A 27,329-nucleotide genomic window follows, 5' to 3' on the forward strand; every position below is an offset into this window, starting at 1 on the left:
GCCTCTTGAATGAAGTAGATGCCATATAGAGTAATTGTTTAACATGGAGAAATTCTCTATCAAAGTCAATGTTACCATTTTGAAACCTGATATCAGTTCTTGTGTGCCAAGTTTTTCAAAGACTTATTATGACGAAAGACATGATCAGATCCTGAATTTGAGAGCTTCAACTTCTAACATCAACATTAAATAATCTTTCATAACTAGTTATATCAATGTTCATGACAAACAACTCTATCGAGTTTTAGAAAAGTAAAGTATACCCGCATCTAAGAAGTAAGTGGTTTAAGTTTGCAAAACACAATTGCAAGAGAGTACCTTGAAATCATATGCATATTCTCCTTTGAATCAAATTGTCTTCTATTGCTATAATATTCTATCTATAATATCGAATTATACTATTTTGATTAACTTTTTAAAGATAAGAATATAGTAATTCGTAATTATATTTTGAAAATATAAGTATAGAATAAATTTTGACTCTGTTTGATTTCTTAAAAAATAAACAACTACTTAACAAAATTTTAGATGTACTAGACATTAACCCGTGTATCCCGTGCGATGCACTAGTTTATTAGAATATTATATTTTATATATAAATAAATATAATGTATGAAAAAATTGCAAACAAATATATAACACAATATAATTTAATATAAAATTTAGATTTGCATAAAATAAAATATTTCAAGTCACATTTGGTAACAACTTAAACAATATATAAATATAGATCAAATTAAACAACATTTTCTTAATAATATATGTCAATCATATTTGATAATAAAAAGGACAACAATGTAGCATATCAAAATAGAGTTCTACAAACATACGATATCTTAAACAGTAAACAAAATGCCAAATTATTTGGTTAACACATTGTTTAGCAAGACTTTTTCAACATAAATAACTAAACATAAGGTGACATAATAAATAAAAATTGAGGCAAAATAAATTGTAGGATGAAAATTTTAATCCAAACTTGCATCAATCCCTTAAATCAATTTTTTTCATCTTCACACATGAAATTTTAGGTTCTTTAGTAGCAGATGAATCACCACTGTCAGCACTAATAAGAGCAACCAGTTTCTTTTTATTCCTATTAGAACGCGTCGATCTGATTCCCGGAGCTCAAGGTATGACCGTTTTAGTGCATACTGTTAAAGCTGAAAAATAAATACGAAAATCAAATAACAATAAAAATAAACTCAAATATAAAAACATAATAAAATAGAAAAATAAACAAACCAAACCATAAAAATGCCTAAGTACAAACATAAAGGAGTGTGCATCAAAACGCACTGATCAATGGTATACCGTTGAGGGAAAAATTTCCGGTATTATTTTCATTTTCATGTTTAAAACTTGTTTCGGTGGCTGGTATGGGGGGTTGGAGGAACGGAGCTTGGGTGGGGGGATTGTGGTGTGAATGTTCCTTCGTTGCCTTTGGAGAATCGAATGGAGTTTAATGAGCTAGAGACGTTGTTGATCAAGATAAAGTGGCGTGGTTAGGTGATAATTGTGGTGGATTTACGACTGGTTTATGTTACAGTTTCTATGCTTCTTTCCGTACTCCTCTTGGTCCTCCTAATATGTACAATATATCTTTGGATAAGGTTTGGAAGATGAAGGTTCCTTTCAAGAAAAAGACATTCGGACGGAGACTCTTATATTGAGCCACTATTGAACTTGGATTTTAATGGGGATAATCATTTGAGCATATGAGAATGCTTGGGCTCCTTTGTGGGTCTTAAAACCCTAATCTTGCCTGAGTCTTTTGATCAGCCACCTACCTTGGGAAACAAGCAACAAGCAAAACACAACCTCTTTTTTGTATATTTTTTGTTAGCAAATGGAAATATGAATAATGAGGATGATGACGACACCATGCACAAAATGATGTGGGATCTCAGGGTCAAAAATTGGGGTACAACATTGACCCTCTTGTGAATAGGGTATTTATAGTGCCCCCAGCGCTGGGCCAAGATATTCTATTGTGGGATGGATTCTTTAGGCCCAAGATAGAAGACTGTCAGGATCCTATATGGGTAGGTTAAGACCAACACATGGTCTTCATCCTGGACCAACTATCCTACGATCTCCGCGTACTGAGGAGCGGTTGTTTCGGAGGGCAGTTGGCCACGTGCTTTGGGAGAGCACGTGGGGGAGAAGGTCCCCAACGACTATGGAAAACTTGGTCATTTTGTTTGGCTTTGTAACGTTGGATTGTAACCTGCTCGACGGTGGGCTAGCCAAGGGCCCAGTTCAGAACACCACTATATAACAACATACATAATAATTCATACATAATATTTTTTCCATACACATAATACACCAACAAATTACAAAATAACAAATTATACACATAATATTTATTTTCAAAATTACAAATATACATATATTTTTATAAACAACACAAAGTCAACATATCAAACAACAATAACACTAAAGGTTGGAGAACCCTTAGTTCTCCGGTTATTAAATTCTTGCTTACACAAAAAAAAAAAACACTAATCTACATAAAAATAGAAAGACAAAAGATGTATCTTAAAGAAACAAATCAACAACTCCAAACTTTTATGAGTTTAACAAAAACTCATTGTTTTACTTGAGTTGGGTGATATTTGATAGATAATTTTCTCTTTTTAACTTTGTTCGCCTATTTATAATTGAGATTCTTGAACTTTTGTTCTTATATATTCAATAAATCTTGCTTTAAAAAAAAAACATATGACATTTACTTATTTAATTGGAAATATGTTTTTCATTATCCAATCATACCACACTTCCAAAACAGCATAAACCCGTGACAAGCTAAAAGCTATGCATAGTACTTGAGTTTGTTGACAATTCCAAGCTTGAGGTTTGAAAAGCAGGTCCTGTATTATCTTGATTTGAATCTTGTTCCCATCCACAGCCACCCGTTGGATTGAATCATGAACCACTCTCCAATTTCCGTATATCCTTTTCTATTGAAAATATCAAAGCATTTAACTCTCCAAGCTGTTGTATACTATTTCCTCTCAATTGAAAAGACAACATCAAACCTCCATATTTCTTTTCAACAACACATTTTTTCCTTCATGGTGGGGGCACTCTTTGGCCAAGTCTCATGCATCTCCCCATTATTTCTAACGTTACAAGTCAACATTATTAAATTTTTCTATAAAGGAATAGTATAGTAGTAAATGCTTATGGTCAGTCAACTCAAGTATCTTACACCCTCATCTAACCTTTATAGCACACCCTCACCTTATTTTTATCATTCATATTCATACAAAACGTTTTTTGCAATGCCTCTCCTTCCCTTTCTTTCTATTCTTTTTTTCAGAATAGTATCCCAAGCCAAAGCCGGAGATACTGGATCATGTGATAACTACATAGGTAACTACACAGCGGACAGCGAATATGACAACAACCTCCAAACCCTTATATCTAGTTTCTATTCTCATAAAGAAATTAACTACGGCTTCTACAAATTCTCAAATGGCCTGGATCCAAACAAAGCAAACGCCATTGGAATGTGTAGTGGAGATCTTAAGCCCAATGAGTGTCTAACATACCTAAGCAATTCTTTTGCCGATCTTAGAGAGCAGTGTCCAAATCAAAAAGAGGCAATTATGTGGGGTGGGAGTTTCACTTTGTGGTACTCAAATCGCTCAATATTTAGGATAGTGGAAACCAAACCTACAACGATTTTGTTATCTTCGTCACCTGTAACCGACATGGACAAGTACAACGATGCACTGAATAAACTGATGACAAATCTTACAGACAAAGCTGCATCAGGTGACTCCCGTCGTAAATATGATGCAGATAAGTATGAGTATGCAAATTTTGAAACTATATATGGTTCTGTGCAGTGTGTGCCTGAATTGTCATCGCAACAATGTATTGATTGTTTGGAAGCAATAATTTCAGAAATTCCAATTTGTTGTAATGGCACGACGGGAGGACGACTTCTTGAACCAAGTTGCCGTCTTAGATATGAAACTTATAGATTCTATAAATCTACCATTGAGTTAGACTCAGTTGCAACTCCACCATCGCAATCCACCAATAACACTTCTTCAGGTACTTAATTTTCTAATCTATATATTAAAGATGCTGCTGGCTTGAAAATCTCACTACTAAATACAGTGAAAACATTAGTAACTGAGACTAAATTTGTGGTGCAGGACATAACAAAACACGTACTGTCATTGCCATAGCATTGCCATCTGTGTTTGTGGTTTTAGTAGCTATTCTTATATGTTTCTGTTTGCTGGGGAGAAAGCCAAAACACAGTTTTGAAGGTATGCATATTTTATTATTTTAAACATGGATTAGTATAGCACTAGGGTCAACCTAAATCACTTTTGCCTTTTTAAAAAACTTTATTTAGTTTATTGCTTAATTTTTACTAAAAAAACTCATTTAATTCCTCATTTGTTAAAAAAATACAAGGTAATCTATTTATAATGTTATATATATGAAGTAATTATTACACATAAAAACTAATAAACTTGTTCATATTGGTTATTATGTAAAGCTTACATGGGAAAATATGATGATGGAGATGAAGAGGAAATGACGAATGTTGAGTCCTTGAGATTTAACTTTAAGGCCATACTAGTTGCTACCAAGGCCGTCTCAATTTTTCCAGAGGCCCTGTGTAGATTAGTCGTATTTTAATCATGGAAAAATAAATTGAGGCCTTATCTTACTATAGTTTAACCAACATAAACATTTTATGAGGCCTTATTTAGCCACATGTTAAGTGCGAAAAATTTGAGGCCCTGTGCGGTAGCCCGCCTTGCACGCCCTCAAAGACGGCCCTGGTTGCTACAAATGGCTTCTCTGATTCTAATAAACTTGGACAAGGTGGATTTGGAGTGGTTTATCGGGTAAGAAAACTTAATTATTTGTAAAAGTATCACATTTCTATAAAACATTACTATAAAAGAAATATAATTTATCTTAGTTAGTTAAAAGTGAAATATTTTCAGGGTAAACAGCCTAATGGACACATGATTGCAGTTAAAAGGTTGTCAATAAATTCTTCCCAAGGAGATGGGGAATTTAAAAATGAAGTACTATTAGTAGCGAAGCTTCAGCATCGAAACTTAGTTAGGTTACAGGGTTTTACTTTAGAAGGAAGAGAAAGGCTACTTATTTACGAATATGTTTCAAATAAAAGTCTTGATTTCTTCATATTTGGTAGGTTTTAATATCAACTTAATTATACATTAGCATAATATAGGGACTGTTTTTAACTTTCAAATTATATTTTCATCGGGGGTGTTGTTTGGCAAATACTAACTGTAAATATAGTTTTGAAATCATTTATATGATTTAATTATTTATATATGTAGATTCAACAAGGAAAATACAGTTGAATTGGGAAAAGCGCTACAATATCATAAAAGGTATTGCCCGAGGTCTTCTTTATCTTCATGAAGATTTCCGCCTACGCATTATACATCGTGATCTCAAAGCAAGCAATATTCTTTTAGACGACGAGATGAATCCTAAGATATCTGATTTTGGATTGGCAAGATTGTGTATAAAAGGTGAAACGCAAGGAAGTACAAATAGAATTGTTGGAACCTAGTAAGTTTCCCTATTTTCTTAATATTGTTGGTTTTCTTAAGAGCTTAATTCCATATTTCCGATCAACTATAAGTAAAATCTTAATTTTTCTTCATTACTTAATTATGAAGGATAGAAAAACACTTAGAAAGGGGGGGGGGGGGGGGGGGGTTTGAATAAGTGTAGCTTTAAAACTTGTAAGATAAAAACTATTTGCACAATGATTTTTATCTTGGTTCGTTGTTAACTAAACTACTCTAGTCCACCCCCTTGGAGTGATTTACCTCACCTGAGGATTTAATCCACTAATCACACGAGATTACAATGGTTTTCCACTTAGAAACACTCTAAGTCTTCTAGAGTATACTGATCACAACTTGATCACTCTAGGAACAAACTGCTTAGACACCTTCTAAGACTTGCTAGAGTATATTGATCAACAACCTGATCACTCTAGTTCTTACAACTTAATGTAAACAAATTCTTTTAAGAGTTACAATGCTTCTTATAAAGTTATTATCACAACTGTGATTTTCTCTTAAGTTTAAGCTTAAATCTCACTAAGATATTACAACAGCAATGTAGTGAGTTTGATGATGAAGTTTGAGAGCTTTTGATTTGAACAACGTTTCTGCAAGTTGTTTCAAGATTCGTCACATAGCTTCTCATCAGAACTTCATATTTATAGGTGCTTGAGAAGATGACCGTTGGGAGCATTTAATGCTTTGCGTAATCCGTACAGCATTGCATTTAATGTTTCACTCTTTTATCCACTACCTCGAGCCTTGTTTCCGCTGTGTCTACTGACGTTGCCGTTAATAGCTTCTAATGTTCCTTTTGTCAGTCAGCGTAGCCTGTCAGTCTAGTACTTGCTTCTGATCTGATGTTTGTGTAAACAACGTTTGAATGTCATCAGAGTCAAACAGCTTGGTGCAGAGCATCTTCTTGACTTCTGACCTTGAAGTGCTTCTGAGCGTGATACCATGAGAACTTCAGTGCTTCTGCTTTTGATCTCAAGTTCTTCTGATGCTTCCATAGACCCATGTTCTGATTCTACTTGACCATCTTCTGATGTCTTGCCAGACCATGTTCTGATGTTGCATGTTGAACCTTCTGAGTAAGTGCTTCTTGCGCTGATTTTGTGCATACTCTTTATATAATTCCTGAAATGGAAATTGCATAGTATTAGAGTACCACATTATCTCATACAAAATTCATATGCTTGTTATCATCAAAACTAAGAATATTGATCAGAACAAATCTTGTTCTAACAATCTCCCCCTTTTTGATGATGACAAAAACATATATAAATGATATGAATTTGCGATCAGAAAATCAGACGGCTAAGGACAATTACACAGCTATAGCATAAGCATATAGAATGTGTGTGAATATGTCTCCCCCTGAGATTAACAATCTCCCCCTGAGATAAATAATCTCCCCCTGAAATAAATACTAGAAGAATTTTATAAATAAAAGACTTCCCTGAGTATTTTAGTTGAGACGTTCACATATGCTTAGATCTTCAGAACATTCATAGCTCCTGATTCTTGTTTCCATAGGACAGCTTCAGAACTTGAATTTCTTCGATCTTCAGAATATTCATAGCTTCTGATTCTTGCTTCCATTGGACAGCTTCAGAGCTTGAATTTCTTCTTGAATCATTGCATGCTAGATTGTATCAGAACATTGTTGAATGTACTAGAGCATCATCAGAGCATCTCTACATCCTGAAATGTTACAAACAAACTAAACAACAAAAGTCATCATGAATGAATCAGAACATAGAATATGTTTCAGAACATATAATATGTATCAGGACAGACAACATTAATGTTACAGAACATATTTTATAACTAAAAACATGCATCAGAACATATAAGCAATAAGAATGAGTTAGAGCATATTCTATTAACAGAATATCAGAATATTCTTCCTTCCTGCTTCTGATCCTTAAAGCTTTATAGCACTCAGCTTGCTTCAATTTCCATGAGATTGTTTCTATATAGAATTGCTTTTCCCCATGTCTTTGGTTCTCATGTTGAGCTTTAAAGAGGATCTTCAATTTCTGCAAAACACTCAAAGACATAGAACCTTGCAAGTTCTGTTAGAAATATGGAGCCTTTCTCCCAGCAACTGATAAACTAAATCAGATCATTTATCACATTTTTCTCCCCCTTTTTGTCATAACATCAAAAACATAAAAGATTCAGATGAATAAACAAGACAAACAATATGAGAGAAGAAAAGGATAATTTTCATTAAGCACAGAGAAATTTTTCAGAAGTACAAGAGGGCAAGAAAGATGCATAGAAAACAGATGCAGCAAACAAAGAAAACAATCTAAGACACAATGACTAAGATGACCCTAGCTTGGACATGATCTTGGCCAGCATGTCATGAATCCCATTATTGCTCTCAGTCTGCCTCTCCATGAAAGCACAAAACTCAGCATTGATCAATCTTTGCTCATCCTGGTTCTTCTGAATGACTTCCAGAGTCCTGGCGAGACGATAAGGTTCATCAGAAGAAGCTTCACAACTTCTGTCCAGAGGGATGGCATTCAGAACCGCAGCTTCCATAGTCAGATCATCACCTAGATTTTCCTCAAAAGGAATAGTTTCAGCAACATGATCTTCAGCATCTGCTTCTTCCATAGAAGCATCTCCATACTCTGCAGCAGGAACCTCAAAATCTCCATTCTCAAGAGCCTGAAGAATGGCAGCTAGATTCCGTGGAGCAGAAGGGCCTTCAACTTCTGGAGGGTCAACAACTTTTGGAATGACCAAGCTTGGGTCTTCCTCAGAAGGATTTTCCCTCAGAAAGTCAAAGAGAGATCTGAAGTCTCCAGTCAAAACTGGATACTGAGGTCTCCAGACCACAATCTCCCTGCAAGGATTAGCTTCCATTGCTACAGCAATTCTTGCTTCCTCAAGTTCATCCACAAACTTCTTCTCCTCAACAGCTCTCCTATTTCTGATGGGATGATGGTAGATACCATTATCACCCTCCAGAAGATAACCAGCATATCCAGGGGCAGCAGCCACTAGTCTCTTCTGAACAGCCATTGCTCCTACTTGAAAATCCTGGCGAAAGCTTCTCCAGAGGTTTCTTGTAGAAACATCATCAAGACCATTGAAGAAAGCATCCTTCAAGAGGTCCAGCCTATTTATCACTTCATTTCTGAACAGCTCCAAGTATATATGGGGTTCAGGTTCAGGTGGGTTGAAGGTGAATTTATAGTTAGGGTAGAGAAGGCAGTATGGGTTAGATTTTCTGGTGTTTAGAGGATGGGATAGAGAAGGTGGAGGTGCAGTGGTTAAAGAAGAAGGAATATCAATGGGGATGATTGAGGAGGAAGGAATATATGTGATGGGAGTTGGTGAAGATGGAATTTCAATGATGGGGGTTAATGAGGAGGGCATATCAGAAGGAGTTGGGGGATAGATATTTAGTGGTGTAGGGTTCAAGACCGATGTAGAAAGAGATGGTGGAGGAGGATTTGGTATGGTAAAGGTGTTTTGTGGTTCATAAGGAGGTGGTTGGGTAGAAGTTTGAGGTTTAGAAGGAGGAGTGAAAACATGCCTGGAAACATCGGCAGATCTGGAAGCACGAAGAGATTCTCTTATTCTCTGCTGCTGATATTCTAGAGTGTTAACCTTTTCAGGATCATAGGTGACTCTCTGCTTCTTGGCTTTCTTGGCCTCATCTTCTTGAGCCTTTCTTTTTAGCCTTGCTTCTTATTTCTTCTGATCCTTCTTCTGAAGATCAGCCAGTGAAAGAAGCACTCTACCACGAATCCACGCAGGGTCAATGGTAGATTGAGTCCTAACAGAATCTTCCAAGTAGTGCTTGACAGCCTTGTGAAGTTCTAAGTGAAACAAAGTAGCAAAACCTTCAACAGGAACTCTCCTAGACAGAATATCTTGAAAGCTTGTACCAACAGAAGATACCGTCTTGATGAGATCAAGTCTGAACAGATCAACACCATTGAAGACAAGACCTTGAACAACTCCAAGAAATTGGGACGCTCCAGTGGTCCTAATAATATCCAACAAATTACTTTCTATCAGAATATCAGAGATCATTCTGGAGAAAGGAATGGTATTTCTTGGAATATGAGGACACTTCGCACGTTCTTCATCTCTAGACTCTACAATAGAAGTCTTTAGATTCTGAAACAGAATGTGGGAAATGTTGAGTTCCAATCTTCTTCCAATGCAGAAGAGAGTATACTTGTGATCAGGACTGATGTAGGCAGAGGAGGAGAATAACTGCTTTCTGTGGTGAAGAGAACCCAGAATAATTTCAGCCCACACCTGATAAAACGCCTTCAAAGTACCAGTTTTATGAGATTCAATACCGGTAGCATAAGAGATTTGTTGTTCAACCTGAAACCAGTTAACCCTTCCAGGAAGAGGACCGGTGCAACCTTCTTCATCATCCAGGTTGTATAACTTCCTGATCAGCTTTTCAGTAACTACAACTTCATGCCCTAACACGAAGGAGATGATTGCAGTTGGAGTAACCGTTGCATGAACCCAGAAGTCTTTTATCATATCAGGATAAATTGGTCCAACCAATCTATCTAGATAGTTTGACCATCCTTGTACTAAGATCCTTGCATCAGGCTGGAAACCATTTCCTCTTAGGTTTTCAAAGTCCACAGCGGACTCGCACAGAACTTCCAAATCGTCAGTGGGTATCATGCAAGTCTACAATGGAGCATAATCATGCTTTCTTAGAAGTATTTGAGTGGAAGTGAGTCTTTCTGCTGGGCTAGAGGAACTTGATGAAGAATGCATGATGATTTGCTTGGTTACAGATCAAAGCTAGGGTTTGAAAGAAGAATGCAAAGAGAGAGACACAAGAATAGAGAGAGAGCGAAAAAGATGAAATGAAGATGAAGCGGGTTATTTAAACGGTTTGAATAAAAGAAAAGAAAATAAAATAAAACTTTTTAAATGAAATGATTACAGAAAAACATGACATCAATATTGTTAGAACAAGATTTGTTCTTATCAATTATCTTAGTTTTGATGATAACAATAATATGAATTTTGCTTAAGATAATATGGTACTCTAATCCAATGCAATTTCCCTTTCAGGAAATATATATAAAGAGTACGCATAATTCAGCGCTCAGAAGTTGTGTCTCAAATGGTTCAGCATGCAACATCAGAACATGGTCTGGCAAGACATCAGAAGATGGTCGAAGCAGAATCAGAACATGGGTCTATGGAAGCATCAGAAGAACATGAGATCAGAAGCACTGAAGATCAGAAGATGGTATCACGCTCAGAAGCACTTCAAGGTCAGAAGATTAGAAGATGCTATGCACCAAGCTGTTTGACTCTGATGATATTCAAACGTCGTATTCACAAACATCAGATCAGAAGGAAGTACAGGTGGCAATCTACGCTGACTGACAAAAGGAACGTTAAAAGCTACTAAAGGCTACGTCAGTAGACACAGCGTGAACAAGGCTCGAGGTAGTTGACAAAAGCGTATAACATTAAATGCAATGCTGTACGGAACACGCAAAGCATTAAATGCACTCAACGGTCATCTTCTCAACGCCTATAAATATGAAGTTCTGATGAGAAGCAAGGTTAACGATTCTGCACCAAAACAACTTATATCAAACTTGCTGAAACGCTGTTCAAATCTAAACTCAGAATCTTCATCTTCATCAAAGCTCACTACATTGCTGTTGTAATATTTTAGTGAGATTAAGCTTAAACGTTAAGAGAAATATCACAGTTGTGATTATCGCTTTTAAGAAGCATTTGTAAACTCTTGAATTGATTACATTAAGTTGTAAGGAACTAGAGTGATCGTGTGATCAGTATACTCTAGGAAGTCTTAGCAGTTGGCTGAGCAGTTTGTAACTAGAGTGATCGTGTTGATCAGAATACTCTAGGGAAGTCTTAGGAGTGAACTAAGCCTAGAGTGATCGTGTTGATCAGTAGACTCTAGAAAAGTCTTAGAGGGTATCTAAGCAGTTGTTCCTGGAGTGATCAGTGTGTGATCAGAAGACTCTGGAAGACTTAGTTGCGGACTAAGTGGAAAACCATTGTAATCCGTGCGATTAGTGGATTAAATCCTCAGGTTGAGGTAAATCATCTCTGCGGGGGTGGACTGGAGTAGCTTCGTTAACAGTGAACCAGGATAAAAATAATTGTGCAATTTATTTTTATCGCTCAAGATTTAAAGTCACACTTATTCAATCCCCCCCTTTCTAAGTGTTTTTCTATCCTTCAATTGGCATCAGAGCGCCGGTTCTAAGGTGCAAGCACTTAACCGTGTTTAGAAAAGATTCAGGAAGAGAAAAACGCTTCAGTAAAAGATGGTTGATGAAAGTGAAAAGACTACACCTACACCTGCATCTACATCTGGCTCTGCTGAGCAATACAACAGTAACAATGGTTATACTAGACCGCCGGTATTTGATGGTGAAAACTTTGAATACTGGAAAGATAAACTGGAAAGTTACTTTCTGGGTCTAGATGGTGATCTATGGGATCTTCTGATGGATGGTTACAAACATCCAGTAAATGCCAGTGGCGCAAAGCTGTCAAGGCAAGAAATGAATGATGATCAAAAGAAGCTTTTCAGGAATCATCATAAATGCAGAACTGTTTTGCTGAATGCTATCTCTCATGCTGAGTATGAGAAGATATCTAACAGGGAAACGGCCTATGACATATATGAGTCCTTGAAAATGACTCATGAAGGAAATGCTCAAGTCAAGGAGACTAAAGCTCTAGCCTTAATCCAGAAGTATGAAGCCTTCAAGATGGAGGATGATGAAGACATTGAAAAGATGTTTTCGAGACTTCAAACTCTGACTGCTGGATTGAGAGTTCTTGACAAAGGATACACCAAGGCTGATCATGTGAAGAAGATCATCAGAAGCTTACCCAGAAGATGGGGTCCTATGGTGACTGCATTCAAGATTGCAAAGAATCTGAATGAAGTTTCTCTGGAAGAGCTGATCAGTGCCTTGAGAAGTCATGAGATTGAGCTGGACGCAAATGAGCCTCAAAAGAAAGGTAAGTCTATTGCATTAAAATCCAATATCAAGAAATGCACTAACACTTTTCAGGCTAGAGAAGAAGATCCTGAAGAATCAGAATCTGAAGAAGAAGATGAACTGTCCCTGATCTCCAGAAGGCTAAATCAACTCTGGAAGACCAAGCAAAGGAAGTTCAGAGGCTTCAGAAGTTCAAAGAAATTTGAACGTGGAGAATCTTCTGATGAAAGAAGATTTGACAAGAAGAAGGTCATGTGCTATGAATGCAATGAGCCTGGACACTACAAGAATGAATGTCCAAATCTTCAGAAGGAAAGTCCCAAGAAAAAGTTTCATAAGAAGAAAGGTCTTATGGCAACCTGGGATGAGTCAGAAGATGATTCAGAAGATGAGCAGGCCAACTGTGCGCTGATGGCGACAGAAGATGACGGATCAGAATCTACATCAGAATCAGATTCTGAAGAGGTATTTTCTGAACTTACTAGAGATGAGTTAGTTTCCGGTCTAACTGAACTTCTGGAACTCAAGTCTCAGATTAGTCTCAAATACAAAAAGCTGAAAAAGCAATTTGAATTTGAAACAAAGAAGCTTGAGTTGGAGAATTCTGAATTAAAAGGAAAACTTTTAAAATTATCCAATAATGTTGGATCTCCTTCTGATTCAGAAAAATCCACTCCCAGTCTAAACCATATTCTGAAAGAATATGATTTAAGTTTCAGGAAGTTCTTATCTAGGAGTATTGGCAGGAGTCAGCTAGCTTCTATGATATATGCTGTGTCTGGAAACAAAAGAGTCGGCATTGGTTTTGAGGGTGAAATCCCATACAAACTTGAACCTGTTGATGAGATGAAAATCACATACAAGCCATTGTATGATCAGTTCAAGTATGGCCACTCACATGATATTAGGCACACTTCACATGCTCAAAGTTTTCACATTACACACACTAAGAAGCATGTGACACAACCTAGGAAATATCATGAAACTCACATTAAGAATTATCATGCTGTTCCTCCTATTGCTTACAATGTTAAATCCAAGTTCAATCAGAACTTGAGAAAATCTAACAAGAAAGGACCCAAAAAGATGTGGGTACCTAAGGATAAGATTATTCCTATTGCAGATATCCTTGACTGCAAAAAGGACAAGGCACAACATGTCATGGTACCTGGACTCTGGATGCTCGCGACACATGACAGGAAGAAGGTCTATGTTCCAAGACCTGGTGCTTAAGTCTGGAGGAGAAGTCAAGTTCGGAGGAGATCAGAAGGGCAAGATAATTGGCTCTGGAACTATAAAGTCTGGTAACTCTCCTTCCATTTCTAATGTACTTCTTGTAGAAGGATTAACTCATAACCTCTTATCTATCAGTCAATTAAGTGACAATGGTTATGATATAATCTTCAATCAAAAGTCTTGCAAGGCTGTAAATCAGAAGGATGGCTCAATCCTATTTACAGGCAAGAGGAAGAACAACATTTATAAGACAGATCTGCAAGATCTTATGAGTCAGAAGGTGACTTGTCTTATGTCTGTTTCTGAAGAGCAGTGGGTCTGGCACAGAAGATTAGGTCATGCTAGTTTGAGAAAGATTTCTCAGATTAACAAACTGAATCTGGTCAGAGGACTCCCTAATCTGAAATTCAAATCAGATGCTCTTTGTGAAGCATGTCAGAAGGGCAAGTTCTCCAAACCTGCATTCAAGTCTAAGAATGTTGTTTCTACCTCAAGGCCATTAGAACTCTTGCACATTGATCTGTTTGGTCCAGTCAAAACAGCATCTGTCAGAGGAAAGAAATATGGATTAGTCATCGTAGATGATTATAGCCGCTGGACATGGGTAAAATTCTTGAAACACAAGGATGAGACTCATTCAGTGTTCTTTGATTTCTGCATTCAGATTCAATCTGAAAAAGAGTGTAAAATCATAAAGGTCAGAAGTGATCATGGTGGTGAATTTGAGAACAAATCCTTTGAAGAATTCTTCAAAGAAAATGGTATTGCCCATGATTTCTCTTGTCCTAGAACTCCACAGCAAAATGGGGTTGTAGAACGAAAGAATAGGACTCTTCAAGAAATGGCCAGAACCATGATCAATGAAACCAATATGGCTAAGCATTTCTGGGCAGAAGCAATAAACACTGCATGCTATATTCAGAATAGAATCTCTATCAGACCTATTCTAAATAAGACTCCCTATGAATTGTGGAAGAATAGAAAGCCCAACATTTCATATTTCCATCCTTTTGGATGTGTATGCTTTATTCTGAACACTAAAGATCATCTTGGTAAGTTTGATTCCAAAGCACAAAAATGTTTCCTTCTTGGATATTCTGAACGCTCAAAAGGCTACAGAGTATACAATACTGAAACATTGGTTGTAGAAGAATCAATCAATATCAGGTTTGATGATAAGCTTGGTTCTGAAAAACCAAAGCAGTTTGATAATTTTGCAGATTGTGATATTGACATATCAGAAGTTGTTGAGCCAAGAAGCAACGCATCAGAAGCAGAGCTTCTCAGAAGCAAAGAATCTGAAGATCAAGTATCAGCTTCTCTGGAGGATCTAAGCATATCTGAAGAACCATCTGTCAGAAGATCATCCAGACTCATCTCTGGTCATTCAGAAGATGTCATTCTTGGAAAGAAGGATGATCCAATCAGAACAAGAGCATTCCTTAAGAACAATGCAGACTGTCAATTAGGTCTTGTATCTTTGATCGAGCCAACTTCTGTTGATCATGCTCTAGAAGATCCAGACTGGATAATTGCTATGCAAGAAGAACTAAATCAGTTTACAAGGAATGATGTTTGGGATCTTGTTCCTAGACCAGATGGATTCAATATAATTGGTACAAAATGGGTCTTCAGAAACAAGCTCAGTGAGAAAGGTGAAGTGGTAAGGAACAAAGCCAGACTGGTGGCTCAGGGTTATAGTCAGCAAGAAGGGATTGATTATACAGAAACCTTTGCACCAGTGGCCAGGTTAGAATCTATTCGTCTATTAATTTCTTTTGCCACTCAACATAACATCACTCTCTATCAGATGGATGTTAAGAGTGCCTTCTTAAATGGTTATATAGATGAAGAAGTTTATGTCCATCAACCTCCTGGTTTTGAAGACTCTATGTCTCCTAATTATGTTTTTAAACTTAAGAAATCATTGTATGGATTGAAACAGGCTCCCAGAGCTTGGTATGAACGCTTAAGTTCTTTCCTTCTGGATAATGGTTTCACTAGAGGAAAAGTGGACACTACTCTCTTTTGTAAAACCTTTAATAAGGATATTTTAATCTGTCAAATATATGTAGATGATATTATTTTTGGAACATCTAATGCTACACTTGGAAAGGAGTTTGCTGAGTCTATGCAGGCTGAGTTTGAAATGAGCATGATGGGAGAACTCAAGTACTTCCTTGGAATACAAATAAATCAAACATCAGAAGGAACGTACATTCACCAAACCAAGTATGTGAAGAAACTTCTGAAGAAGTTTAATCTTCTGGACTGCAAAGAAGCCAAAACTCCTATGCATCCAACATGCATCCTAGGTAAGGATGAGGTGAGTAAGAAGGTAGATCAGAAGTTATACAGAGGTATGATTGGATCTCTTCTATATTTGACTGCTTCTAGACCTGACATTTTGTTCAGTGTCTGTTTGTGTGCTAGATTCCAATCAGATCCTAGAGAATCTCATTTAACTGCTGTTAAGAGAATTCTAAGGTATCTGAAAGGTACTACTAATGTTGGCTTAGTTTACAGAAAATCTAAAGAATACAACTTAGTAGGATTCTGCGATGCTGATTATGCTGGAGACAGAATTGAAAGAAAAAGTACTTCAGGAAGTTGCCAATTTCTTGGAAGTCATTTGATCTCTTGGTACAGCAAGAAGCAAGCAACTATTGCTCTATCAACAACAGAAGCAGAATATGTCGCTGCTGCTGGCTGTAGTACACAGATGCTCTGGATGAAGAGTCAGTTGGAAGATTATCAGATATTTGAGAGTAACATTCCTATATTCTGTGATAATACTTCTGCTATATGTTTATCTAAAAATCCTATTCTTCATTCAAAAGCTAAACATATTGAGATTAAACATCATTTCATAAGGGACTATGTTCAGAAGGGTGTTATATCTTTAAACTTTGTTGATACAGACCATCAATGGGCTGATATCTTTATAAAACCCCTGGCTGAAGATAGGTTTAAGTTCATTCTGAAGAACATCAGTATGGATTTATGCCCAGAATGAGAAGATGAGAAGTTCTCATGTATGAGTATCTTCTGAAATGAATGTGGAACATTTCTTTTAATCAGAAGTTCTGATTGAATTCTTTTAGAAATTATGATTCGGTTATTACTAACGTTTCATTGTCTAAGTTGATTCAGAACCTCTTTTAAAGCAAAACAGCTGTTACGTTTTATCTCGGGATGGTAAACCTGTCGTTACTATTCATGGATAAGCGCGCGTGCAGTTGAAGGGACGCCGACCATAGGTAACTGTGCCAGTCACCTCATTTGTCTTTATTATTTCTCCTCCTTTCACGCAACATTAAATGTTTTTCTTAAATTGCTTCACTTTATTTTCTTTTAAATACTCTTCAAAATGGTTTTTGGTGTCCGATCTCTTTGTTTTCCTCTTTAAAATTTTTTTTCTTCTCTCTCTCTCTCTCTCTCTCTCTCGTTTTTCATTTCTTCTCTCAAAACCTAGCGTTCACCCTAAGCCTGTTGAAGCTCCATGACTCAAAGGCGACAGATCTCTGTGCATCTCGGGATGGCTCTTCTAATACCTCTCAAGTCAGATCCTTCTTTGATGTTGTTATCAACTTTCATCCAAAGACTGAAGACTTTCTTGAGTTGTGGGAAGATATGCTCAACTTCTATGTTGAGTTTCTTGACCGAATGTTGGTTTTTTAATTTTTGTAGTCATTTCCTCTTTGGAAATTCTACTTTGTATTTGCTAGGAATGTTTCTCATCTTGTTAAACATAGGAACCTTTTGTAATATCTTTTGATTATCAATGAAAAGTTTCTTTGTGTTTTACATTCCTGTAAATGTTTTCTTTTGTCGTTTTATACATCTGAATCTTTTTAAATATTTCTTTTTGATGTTATGACAAAAAGGGGGAGAAGATAAATGATAAATGATTTGATTAACTCTATCAGTTGCTGGGTAAAGGCTCCCACACATTCACTAACAAGAACTGCAAGTTCTATATAGTTTAAGTGTTTTGCAGGTACAGAGAAGTGAAGTGAATCTTCAGAAGCAAACACTAGAAGCAAAACCATAAGAAGCGTTATTCTGTAAAAGGAATAAGCTCTTGGAAACTGAAGCAAGCTGAGTGCTGTCAAGCTTCAGAGATCAGAAGCAAGAAAGAAGAATGAATCAGAAGCACTGATAATAGAATTTGAATATCATTGTCTATCCTGTTCTGACAAAATTCTATTTGCTCTGATACATATAATGTTATGGCTCTGATACATTATTTGCTCTGATACATTATTTCAGCCTATATGGCTCTGATACATATAATGTGTTCAAACATACATTTTATGTTCTAACTCGCTCATGCTGACTTTTGTCGTTTAGTTTTTGTTCTGTAACATTTCAGGATGTAGAGATGCTCTGATGATGCTCTGGTACATTCAACAATGTTCTGATACAAATCTAGCATGAAGTGATGTTGGTAGACATTCGAAGTTCTGAAGCTATCCGAGGGAAGCAGAAATCAGAAGATGTGAATGTTCTAAAAGATCCAGAAAATTCAAGTTCTGAAGCTGTCCTGAATGGAAGCAGAAATCAGAAGCTGTGAATGTTCTGAAGATCAAAGAAATTCAAGTTCTGAAGCTGTCCTGAATGGAAGCAGAAGTCAGAAGCTGTGAATGTTCTGAAGATCTAAAGAAATTCAAGTTCTGAAGCTGTCCAATGGAAGCAGAAGTCAGAAGCTATGAATTCTCTGAAGGCAGAAGCTTATATGATCGTCTCTACCGAAATAATCAGGGAAGTCTTTTATCAAAGTTCTTCGAGTATTTATTTCAGGGGGAGATTATTTATCTCAGGGGGAGATTGTTAATCTCAGGGGGAGACATATTCATATGCTTATGCTATAGCTGTGTAATTTGTCTTTTGCCGTCTACTCTTTCTGATCGCAAATTCATATCATTTATATATGTTTTTGTCATCATCAAAAAGGGGGAGATTGTTAGAACAAGATTTGTTCTTATCAATTATCTTAGTTTTGATGATAACAATAATATGAATTTTGCTTAAGATAATATGGTACTCTAATCCAATGCAATTTCCCTTTCAGGAAATATATATAAAGAGTACGCATAATTCAGCGCTCAGAAGTTGTGTCTCAAATGGTTCAGCATGCAACATCAGAACATGGTCTGGCAAGACATCAGAAGATGGTCGAAGCAGAATCAGAACATGGGTCTATGGAAGCATCAGAAGAACATGAGATCAGAAGCACTGAAGATCAGAAGATGGTATCACGCTCAGAAGCACTTCAAGGTCAGAAGATTAGAAGATGCTATGCACCAAGCTGTTTGACTCTGATGATATTCAAACGTCGTATTCACAAACATCAGATCAGAAGGAAGTACAGGTGGCAATCTACGCTGACTGACAAAAGGAACGTTAAAAGCTACTAAAGGCTACGTCAGTAGACACAGCGTGAACAAGGCTCGAGGTAGTTGACAAAAGCGTATAACATTAAATGCAATGCTGTACGGAACACGCAAAGCATTAAATGCACTCAACGGTCATCTTCTCAACGCCTATAAATATGAAGTTCTGATGAGAAGCAAGGTTAACGATTCTGCACCAAAACAACTTATATCAAACTTGCTGAAACGCTGTTCAAATCTAAACTCAGAATCTTCATCTTCATCAAAGCTCACTACATTGCTGTTGTAATATTTTAGTGAGATTAAGCTTAAACGTTAAGAGAAATATCACAGTTGTGATTATCGCTTTTAAGAAGCATTTGTAAACTCTTGAATTGATTACATTAAGTTGTAAGGAACTAGAGTGATCGTGTGATCAGTATACTCTAGGAAGTCTTAGCAGTTGGCTGAGCAGTTTGTAACTAGAGTGATCGTGTTGATCAGAATACTCTAGGGAAGTCTTAGGAGTGAACTAAGCCTAGAGTGATCGTGTTGATCAGTAGACTCTAGAAAAGTCTTAGAGGGTATCTAAGCAGTTGTTCCTGGAGTGATCAGTGTGTGATCAGAAGACTCTGGAAGACTTAGTTGCGGACTAAGTGGAAAACCATTGTAATCCGTGCGATTAGTGGATTAAATCCTCAGGTTGAGGTAAATCATCTCTGCGGGGGTGGACTGGAGTAGCTTCGTTAACAGTGAACCAGGATAAAAATAATTGTGCAATTTATTTTTATCGCTCAAGATTTAAAGTCACACTTATTCAATCCCCCCCTTTCTAAGTGTTTTTCTATCCTTCAAATATGCATTTAATGAGAAATGACGTTAGGAGAGATAAAGTGACAAAATGAAATGATTTGCACAGTTACCTAGGGCGGCGTCTCCTCAACTGCACGCATGCTTGTCCAAAAATAGTGAACACGTGTTCATTTTCTGGAATGACTGGTGACAACTGTTTTGCTTTAAAAGAGCTTCTGAATCAACTTAGATAATGAAACGTTAGTAATAACAGAATCAGAACTTCTAATTGATCATTATCAGAACTTCTTATAACCACTTAGTCCTAACACATTTCAGAAGTCATCCATACAAAGATCTTCTCATCTTCTCATTCTAGGCATAAATCCATATTGATATTCTTCAGAATGAACTTAAACCTATCTTCAGCAAGGGGTTTTGTAAAGTTATCAGCCCATTGATGGTCTGTATCCACAAAGTTCAATGAAAGAACACCCTTCTGAACATAGTCCCTCATAAAATGATGTTTAATCTCAATATGTTTAGCTTTGGAATGTAAGATAGGGTTCTTGGATAAACATATAGTTGAAGTATTATCACAGAAAATAGGAATGTTACTCTCATATATCTGATAATCTTCTAGCTGACTCTTCATCCAGAGCATTTGTGTGCTACACCCAGCAGCAGCAACATATTCTGCTTCTATTGTTGATATGGGCTATGGTAGTTTGCTTCTTGCTGTACCAGGAGATCAAATGACTTCCAAGAAATTGACAACTTCCAGAAGTGCTCTTCCTTTCAATTCTATCTCCAGCATAGTCAGCATCACAGAATCTTACTAGGTTGTATTCTTTAGATCTTTTGTAGACTAAACCAACATTAGTAGTACCTTTCAGATACCTCAGAATTCTCTTAACAGCAGTTAAGTGAGATTCTCTAGGATCTGATTGGAATCTAGCACACAAACAAACACTGAATAGAATGTCAGGTCTAGAAGCAGTTAAGTATAGAAGAGATCCAATCATACCTCTGTACAACTTCTGATCTACCTTCTTACTTACCTCATCCTTACCTAGAACACACGTTGGATGCATAGGAGTTTTGGCTTCTTTGCTTTCAGAAAGATTAAACTTCTTCAGAAGTTCTTTCATATACTTCGTTTGATGAACATAAGTTCCATCAGAAGTTTGGTTGATTTGAATCCCAAGAAAATACTTGAGTTCACCCATCATACTCATTTTAAATTCAGCCTGCATAGACTTAGCAAACTCCTTTCCAAGTGAAGCATTAGATGTTCCAAATATAATATCATCAACATAAATTTGACAAATTAAAATGTCCTTCTTAGATGTTTTACAGAAAAGAGTCGTGTCCACTTGTCCTCTAGTGAAACCATTGTCCAGAAGGAAAGAACTTAATCTTTCATACCAAGCTCTGGGAGTTTGCTTCAATCCATACAATGATTTCTTAAGTTTGAAAACATGTTCTGGAGACTTAAAATCTTCAAAACCAGGAGGTTGGTGGACATAGACTTCCTCATCTATATACCCATTTAAGAAGGCACTCTTAACATCCATCTGATACAGAGTGATGTTATGTTGAGTGGCAAATGAAATTAATAAGCGAATAGATTTTAACCTGGCCACTGGTGCAAAGGTTTCTATATAGTCAATCCCTTCTTGCTGACTATATCCCTGAGCCACCAGTCTGGCTTTGTTTCTTACCACTTCTCCCTTCTCACTAAGCTTGTTTCTGAACACCCACTTAGTACCAATGATGTTGAATCCTTTTGGTCTTGGAACCAAATCCCATACATCATTCCTTGTAAACTGATTTAATTCTTCTTGCATGGCAATTATCCAGTCTGGATCTTCTAGAGCTTGATCAACAGAAGTTGGCTCGATCAAAGAAATAAGACCTAATTGACATTCTGCATTGTTCTTAAGGAATGCTCTTGTTCTGATAGGATCATCTTTCTTTCCAAGAATTACATCTTCTGAATGAGCTGAGGAGAGTCTAGAAGATCTTCTGACTGTTGGCTCTTCAGAAATTCTGAGATTCTCTAAAGATGCAGCAACTTGATCTTCTGATTGCTTGCTTCTGAGACTTTCAGCTTCTGGAGCTTTGCTTCTTGGTTCTACAGCTTCTGATATGTCAATATCTATATCTGCAAAATTCTCAAACTGCTTTGGCTTTTCAAGACCAAGCTTATCATCAAATCTGATATTGATTGATTCTTCTACAACCAATGTTTCAGTATTGTATACTCTGTAGCCTTTAGAGCGTTCAGAATATCCAAGAAGAAAACATTTTTGTGCCTTAGAATCAAACTTACCAAGATGATCTTTAGTATTCAGAATAAAACACACACATCCAAAAGGATGAAAATATGAAATGTTGGGCTTTCTATTCTTCCACAATTCATAAGGAGTCTTATTTAGAATAGGTCTTATAGAGATTCTATTCTGAATATAACATGCAATGTTTATTGCTTCTGCCCATAAGTGCTTAGCCATATTGGTCTCATTGATCATGGTTCTGGCCATTTCTTGCAGAGTCCTATTCTTTCGCTCTACAACTCCATTTTGCCGTGGAGTTCTAGGGCAAGAGAAATCATGGGCAATACCATTTTCTTTGAAGAACTCCTCAAAGAATCTGTTCTCAAATTCGCCACCATGATCACTTCTGACCTTTATGATTTTGCACTCCTTCTCAGATTGGATCTGAGTGCAGAATTCAAAGAACACTGAATGAGACTCATCCATGTGTTTTAAGAACTTTACCCATGTCCAGCGGCTATAATCATCTACGATGACTAATCCATATTTCTTCCCTCTGATAGATGCTGTTTTGACTGGTCCAAACAGATCAATGTGCAGAAGTTCTAACGGCCTTGAGGTAGAGACAACTTTTTTAGATTTGAATGCAGGTTTGGAGAACTTACCCTTCTGACATGCTTCACAAAGAGCATCTGATTTATATTTCAGATTTGGGAGTCCTCTGACCAGATTTAGTTTGTTAATCTGAGAAATCTTTCTCAAACTAGCATGTCCTAATCTTCTGTGCCAGACCCATTGCTCTTCAGAAACAGACATAAGACAAGTCACCTTCTGCTTCTCAAGATCAGAAATATCAATCTTATAAATGTTGTTCTTTCTCTTGCTTGTAAATAGGATTGAGCCATCCTTCTGACTTACAGCCTTGCAAGACTTTTGATTGAAGATTATATCATAACCATTGTCACTTAATTGACTTATGGACAATAAGTTATGCGTTAATCCATCTACAAGAAGTACATTAGTTATGGAAGGAGAGTTACCAATACTTATGGTTCTAGAGCCAATAATCTTGCCCTTCTGATCTCCTCCAAACTTGACTTCTCCACCAGGTTTAAGCACCAGGTCTTGGAACATAGACTTTCTTCCCGTCATGTGTCGCGAGCACCCAGAGTCCAGGTACCATGACATTTTGTGCTTTGACCTCTTTGCTGCTAAGGATATCTGCAACAGAAATTGTCTTCTCCTTAGGTACCCACAATTTCTTGGGTCCTTTCTTGTTAGTCTTCCTCAAGTTCTGATTGAACTTGGGTTTAGCATAATAGTTAACAGGAGGAACAACATGATATTCTTTAGGTTTGACATCATGATATTTCTTAGGTTGTGTCACATACTTCTTGGTGTGTGCAGTGTTAAAACTCTATGCATGTGAAGTGAGCCTAATATCATGTGCGTGGCCATATTTGAACTGATCAACAGGTTCAAATTTATGTGAGGTATCACCCTCATAGCCAAAACCAAACCTTTTGTTTCCTGAAACACCATATATCATAGAAGCAAGATGACTTCTGCCAATACTTCTAGATAGGAACTTTCTGAAGCTCGAGTCATATTCTTTCAGAATATGATTGGGACTAGGAATGGATTTTTCTGATTCAGAAGGAGATCCACTATCTTTGGATAATTTTAAAACTTTTTCCTTCAGTTCAGAATTTTCCAATTCCAGCTTCTTAGTTTCAAATTCAAATTGCTTTTTCAGCTTTTTGTATTTGATACTAAGATGAGCCTTGAGTTCCAGAAGTTCAGTTAAACTGGAAACTAACTCTTCTCTAGATAGTTCAGAAAATACCTCTTCAGAATCTGATTCTGATGTAGATCCTGATCCATCATCCACTGTGGCCATTAGTGCAAAGTTAGCTTGCTCTCATTCAGAGTCTGATTCTGATTCTGATTCAAAATCATCCCATGTTGCCATAAGACATTTCTTCTTCTGAAACTTCTTCTTGGGATTCTCCTTCTGAAGTTTTGGACATTCACTCTTGAAGTGTCCAGGATCATTGCACTCATAGCAGACGACCTTCTTCTTGTCAGATCTTCTGCCACCAGAAGATTCTCCTCGTTCAAATTTCTTTGAACTTCTGAAGCTCTTGAACTTCCTTTGCTTGCTCTTCCAGAGTAGGTTTACCCTTCTGGAGATCATGGACAGTTCATCTTCTTCTTCTAATTCTGATTCTTTAGAATCTACTTCTTCAGCCTGAAAAGCATTAGTGCATTTTTTAAAATTAGATTTTAATGCAATAGACTTACCTTTCTTCTAAGGCTCGTTTGCGTCCAGCTCTATCTCATGGCTTCTCAAGGCATTGATTAGCTCTTCCAAAGAAACCTCATTCTGATTCTTTGCAATCTTGAATGCAGTCACCATTGGGCCCCATCTTCTGGGCAAGCTTCTGATGATCTTCTTTACATGATCAGCCTTGGTGTAGCCTTTGTCCAGAGCTCTTAATCCAGCAGTTAGCGTTTGAAATCTTGAGAACATCTTCTTAATGTTTTCATCATCCTCCATCTTGAAGGCTTCATATTTTTGGATTAGAGCTAGAGCTTTAGTCTCCTTGACTTGAGCATTTCCTTCATGGGTCATTTTCAATGACTCATATATCATAGGCAGTTTCCCTGTTAGATATCTTCTCATACTCAGCATGAGAGATAGCATTCAGCAAAACAGTCCTACATTTATGATGATTCTTAAAAAGCTTCTTTTGATCATCATCCATTTCTTGTCTGGTAAGCCTTACGCCAGTAGCTTTTACTGGATGTTTGTAACCATCCATCAGAAGATCCCATAATTCACTATCTAGACCAAGGAAGTAACTTTCAAGTTTATCTTTCCAGTATTCAAAGTTTTCACCATCAAATACTGGTGGTCTAGTATAACCATTGTTACCATTTCCATTGTATTGCTCAGCAGAGCCAGATGTAGATGTAGATGTGTTTATTGGATCTTCACCAATCATCTTTTACTGAAGCGTTTTTCTCTTCCTGAATCTTTTCTAAACACGGTTAAGTGCTTGCACCTTAGAACCGGCGCTCTGATACCAATTGAAGGATAGAAAAACCCTTAGAAAGGGGGGGTTTGAATAAGTGTAGCTTTAAAACTTGTAAGATAAAAACTATTTGCACAATGATTTTTATCCTGGTTTGTTGTTAACTAAACTACTCCAGTCCACTCCCTTGGAGTGATTTACCTCACCTGAGGATTTAATCCACTAATCACACGAGATTATAATGGTTTTCCACTTAGAAACACTCTAACTCTTCTAGAGTATACTGATCACAACTTGATCACTCTAGGAACAAACTGCTTAGACACCTTCTAAGACTTGCTAGAGTATATTGATCAACAACCTGATCACTCTAGTTCTTACAACTTAATGTAAACAATTTCTTTTAAGAGTTACAATGCTTCTTATAAAGTTATTATCACAACTGTGATTTTCTCTTAAGTTTAAGCTTAAATCTCACTAAGATATTACAACAGCAATGTAGTGAGTTTGATGATGAAGTTTGAGAGCTTTTGATTTTAACAGCGTTTCTGCAAGTTGTTTCAAGATTCTTCACATAACTTCTCATCAGAACTTCATATTTATAGGCGCTTGAGAAGATGACCGTTGGGAGCATTTAATGCTTTGCGTAATCCGTACAGCATTGCATTTAATGTTTCACTCTTTTGTCAACTACCTCGAGCCTTGTTTCCGCTGTGTCTACTGACGTTGCCGTTAATAGCTTTTAACGTTCCTTTTGTCAGTCAGCGTAGCCTGCCAGTCTAGTACTTGCTTCTGATCTGATGTTTGTGTAAACAATGTTTGAATGTCATCAAAGTCAAACAGCTTGGTGCAGAGCATCTTCTTGTCTTCTGACCTTGAAGTGCTTCTGAGCGTGATACCATGAGAACTTCAGCGCTTCTGCTTCTGATCTCAAGTTCTTCTGATGCTTCCATAGACCCATGTTCTGATTCTGCTTGACCATCTTCTGATGTCTTGCCAGACCATGTTCTGATGTTGCATGCTGAACCTTCTGAGTCAGTGCTTGTTGCGCTGATTTTGTGCATATTCTTTATATAATTCCTGAAATGGAAATTGCATAGTATTAGATTACCACATTATCTCATACAAAATTCATATGCTTGTTATCATCAAAACTAAGAATATTGATCAGAACAAATCTTGTTCTAAAAAATTAGGCATAGATTTCTTAACCATTTATTCAAAAAGTTACATGTTTGATTTGATTATTATAATTTATAAGAGTCATACCTTTTAAAAGGCAAATAGCATAAAACACTCCTAGAACTAAGTCAATAATACCATTGACAATATGTAGCAACTGAATTAGTGGAAAAAATAACTTGAAATATAAAAATATTTATTATTAAGATTGTTTATATTGACATGCAGTGGATATATGGCACCAGAGTATGTGATGTATGGAGAATTTTCAGTAAAATCAGATGTTTTTAGTTTTGGAGTATTAGTTCTTGAAATTATAAGTGGTCATAAAAATAGTGCAAGCATTTGCCATGGGGAGAATATGGAATATCTACTGAGCTACGTAATTTACACGTTTCCCACTATGATTTATGATTTATTCCTTATTATTAATGGTATATATTAGAATATCATCTGACCTTAACTCTGTTAATTGTCCTTTTGCAAATTCTTTTAGGCATGGAGAAGCTGGATAGAGGGGAACGCAACTAATATTATAGATCCATCTTTAAACAACATTTCACAAAATGAAATAATGAGATGCATTCATATTGGTTTACTCTGTATTCAAGAAAATATAGTTGACAGACCAACAATGGCTACTGTTGCACACATGCTTAATAGTTATTCTCTCACTCTCTCGATACCTTCCAAACCTGCATATTTTATGGGAAGTGGACCTAAGAAGCTACCAGATATGGAGCCACTGGTTGCTGATGCAGCTGCAACAATATTTGATGAATCGATTAACCAAGTTTCAATTACTGAACCATACCCTCGATAG

At 36.7% G+C, this 27,329-nt stretch overlaps 1 protein-coding gene across 1 annotated transcript; it reads left to right on the forward strand.

Annotated features, from left to right (window-relative positions):
• Positions 1 to 3,267: 3,267 nt before the first annotated feature.
• LOC131627279 (cysteine-rich receptor-like protein kinase 26) lies at positions 3,268 to 27,329 on the forward strand. Its single transcript, XM_058898118.1, has 5 exons — positions 3,268 to 4,071; positions 4,176 to 4,292; positions 5,352 to 5,589; positions 26,735 to 26,888; positions 27,003 to 27,329. Exons 1-5 carry the CDS (start codon positions 3,291 to 3,293, stop codon positions 27,327 to 27,329), a joined length of 1,617 nt encoding a protein of 538 aa, XP_058754101.1. The 5' UTR covers positions 3,268 to 3,290.

The sequence above is a fragment of the Vicia villosa genome, unplaced genomic scaffold, assembly GCF_029867415.1.
Source record: "Vicia villosa cultivar HV-30 ecotype Madison, WI unplaced genomic scaffold, Vvil1.0 ctg.000353F_1_1, whole genome shotgun sequence".
In the NCBI taxonomy this organism is placed as follows: Eukaryota; Viridiplantae; Streptophyta; class Magnoliopsida; order Fabales; family Fabaceae; genus Vicia; species Vicia villosa.

Coding starts and splice junctions, on each gene's coding strand:
- LOC131627279 (XM_058898118.1), top strand. CDS start 3,291: ATGCCTCTCCTTCCCTTTCTTTCTATTCTTTTTTTCAGAATAGTATCC. Junction 4,072..4,175: donor CACCAATAACACTTCTTCAG/GTACTTAATTTT, acceptor TTTGTGGTGCAG/GACATAACAAAACACGTACT. Junction 4,293..5,351: donor GCCAAAACACAGTTTTGAAG/GTATGCATATTT, acceptor TTATATATGTAG/ATTCAACAAGGAAAATACAG.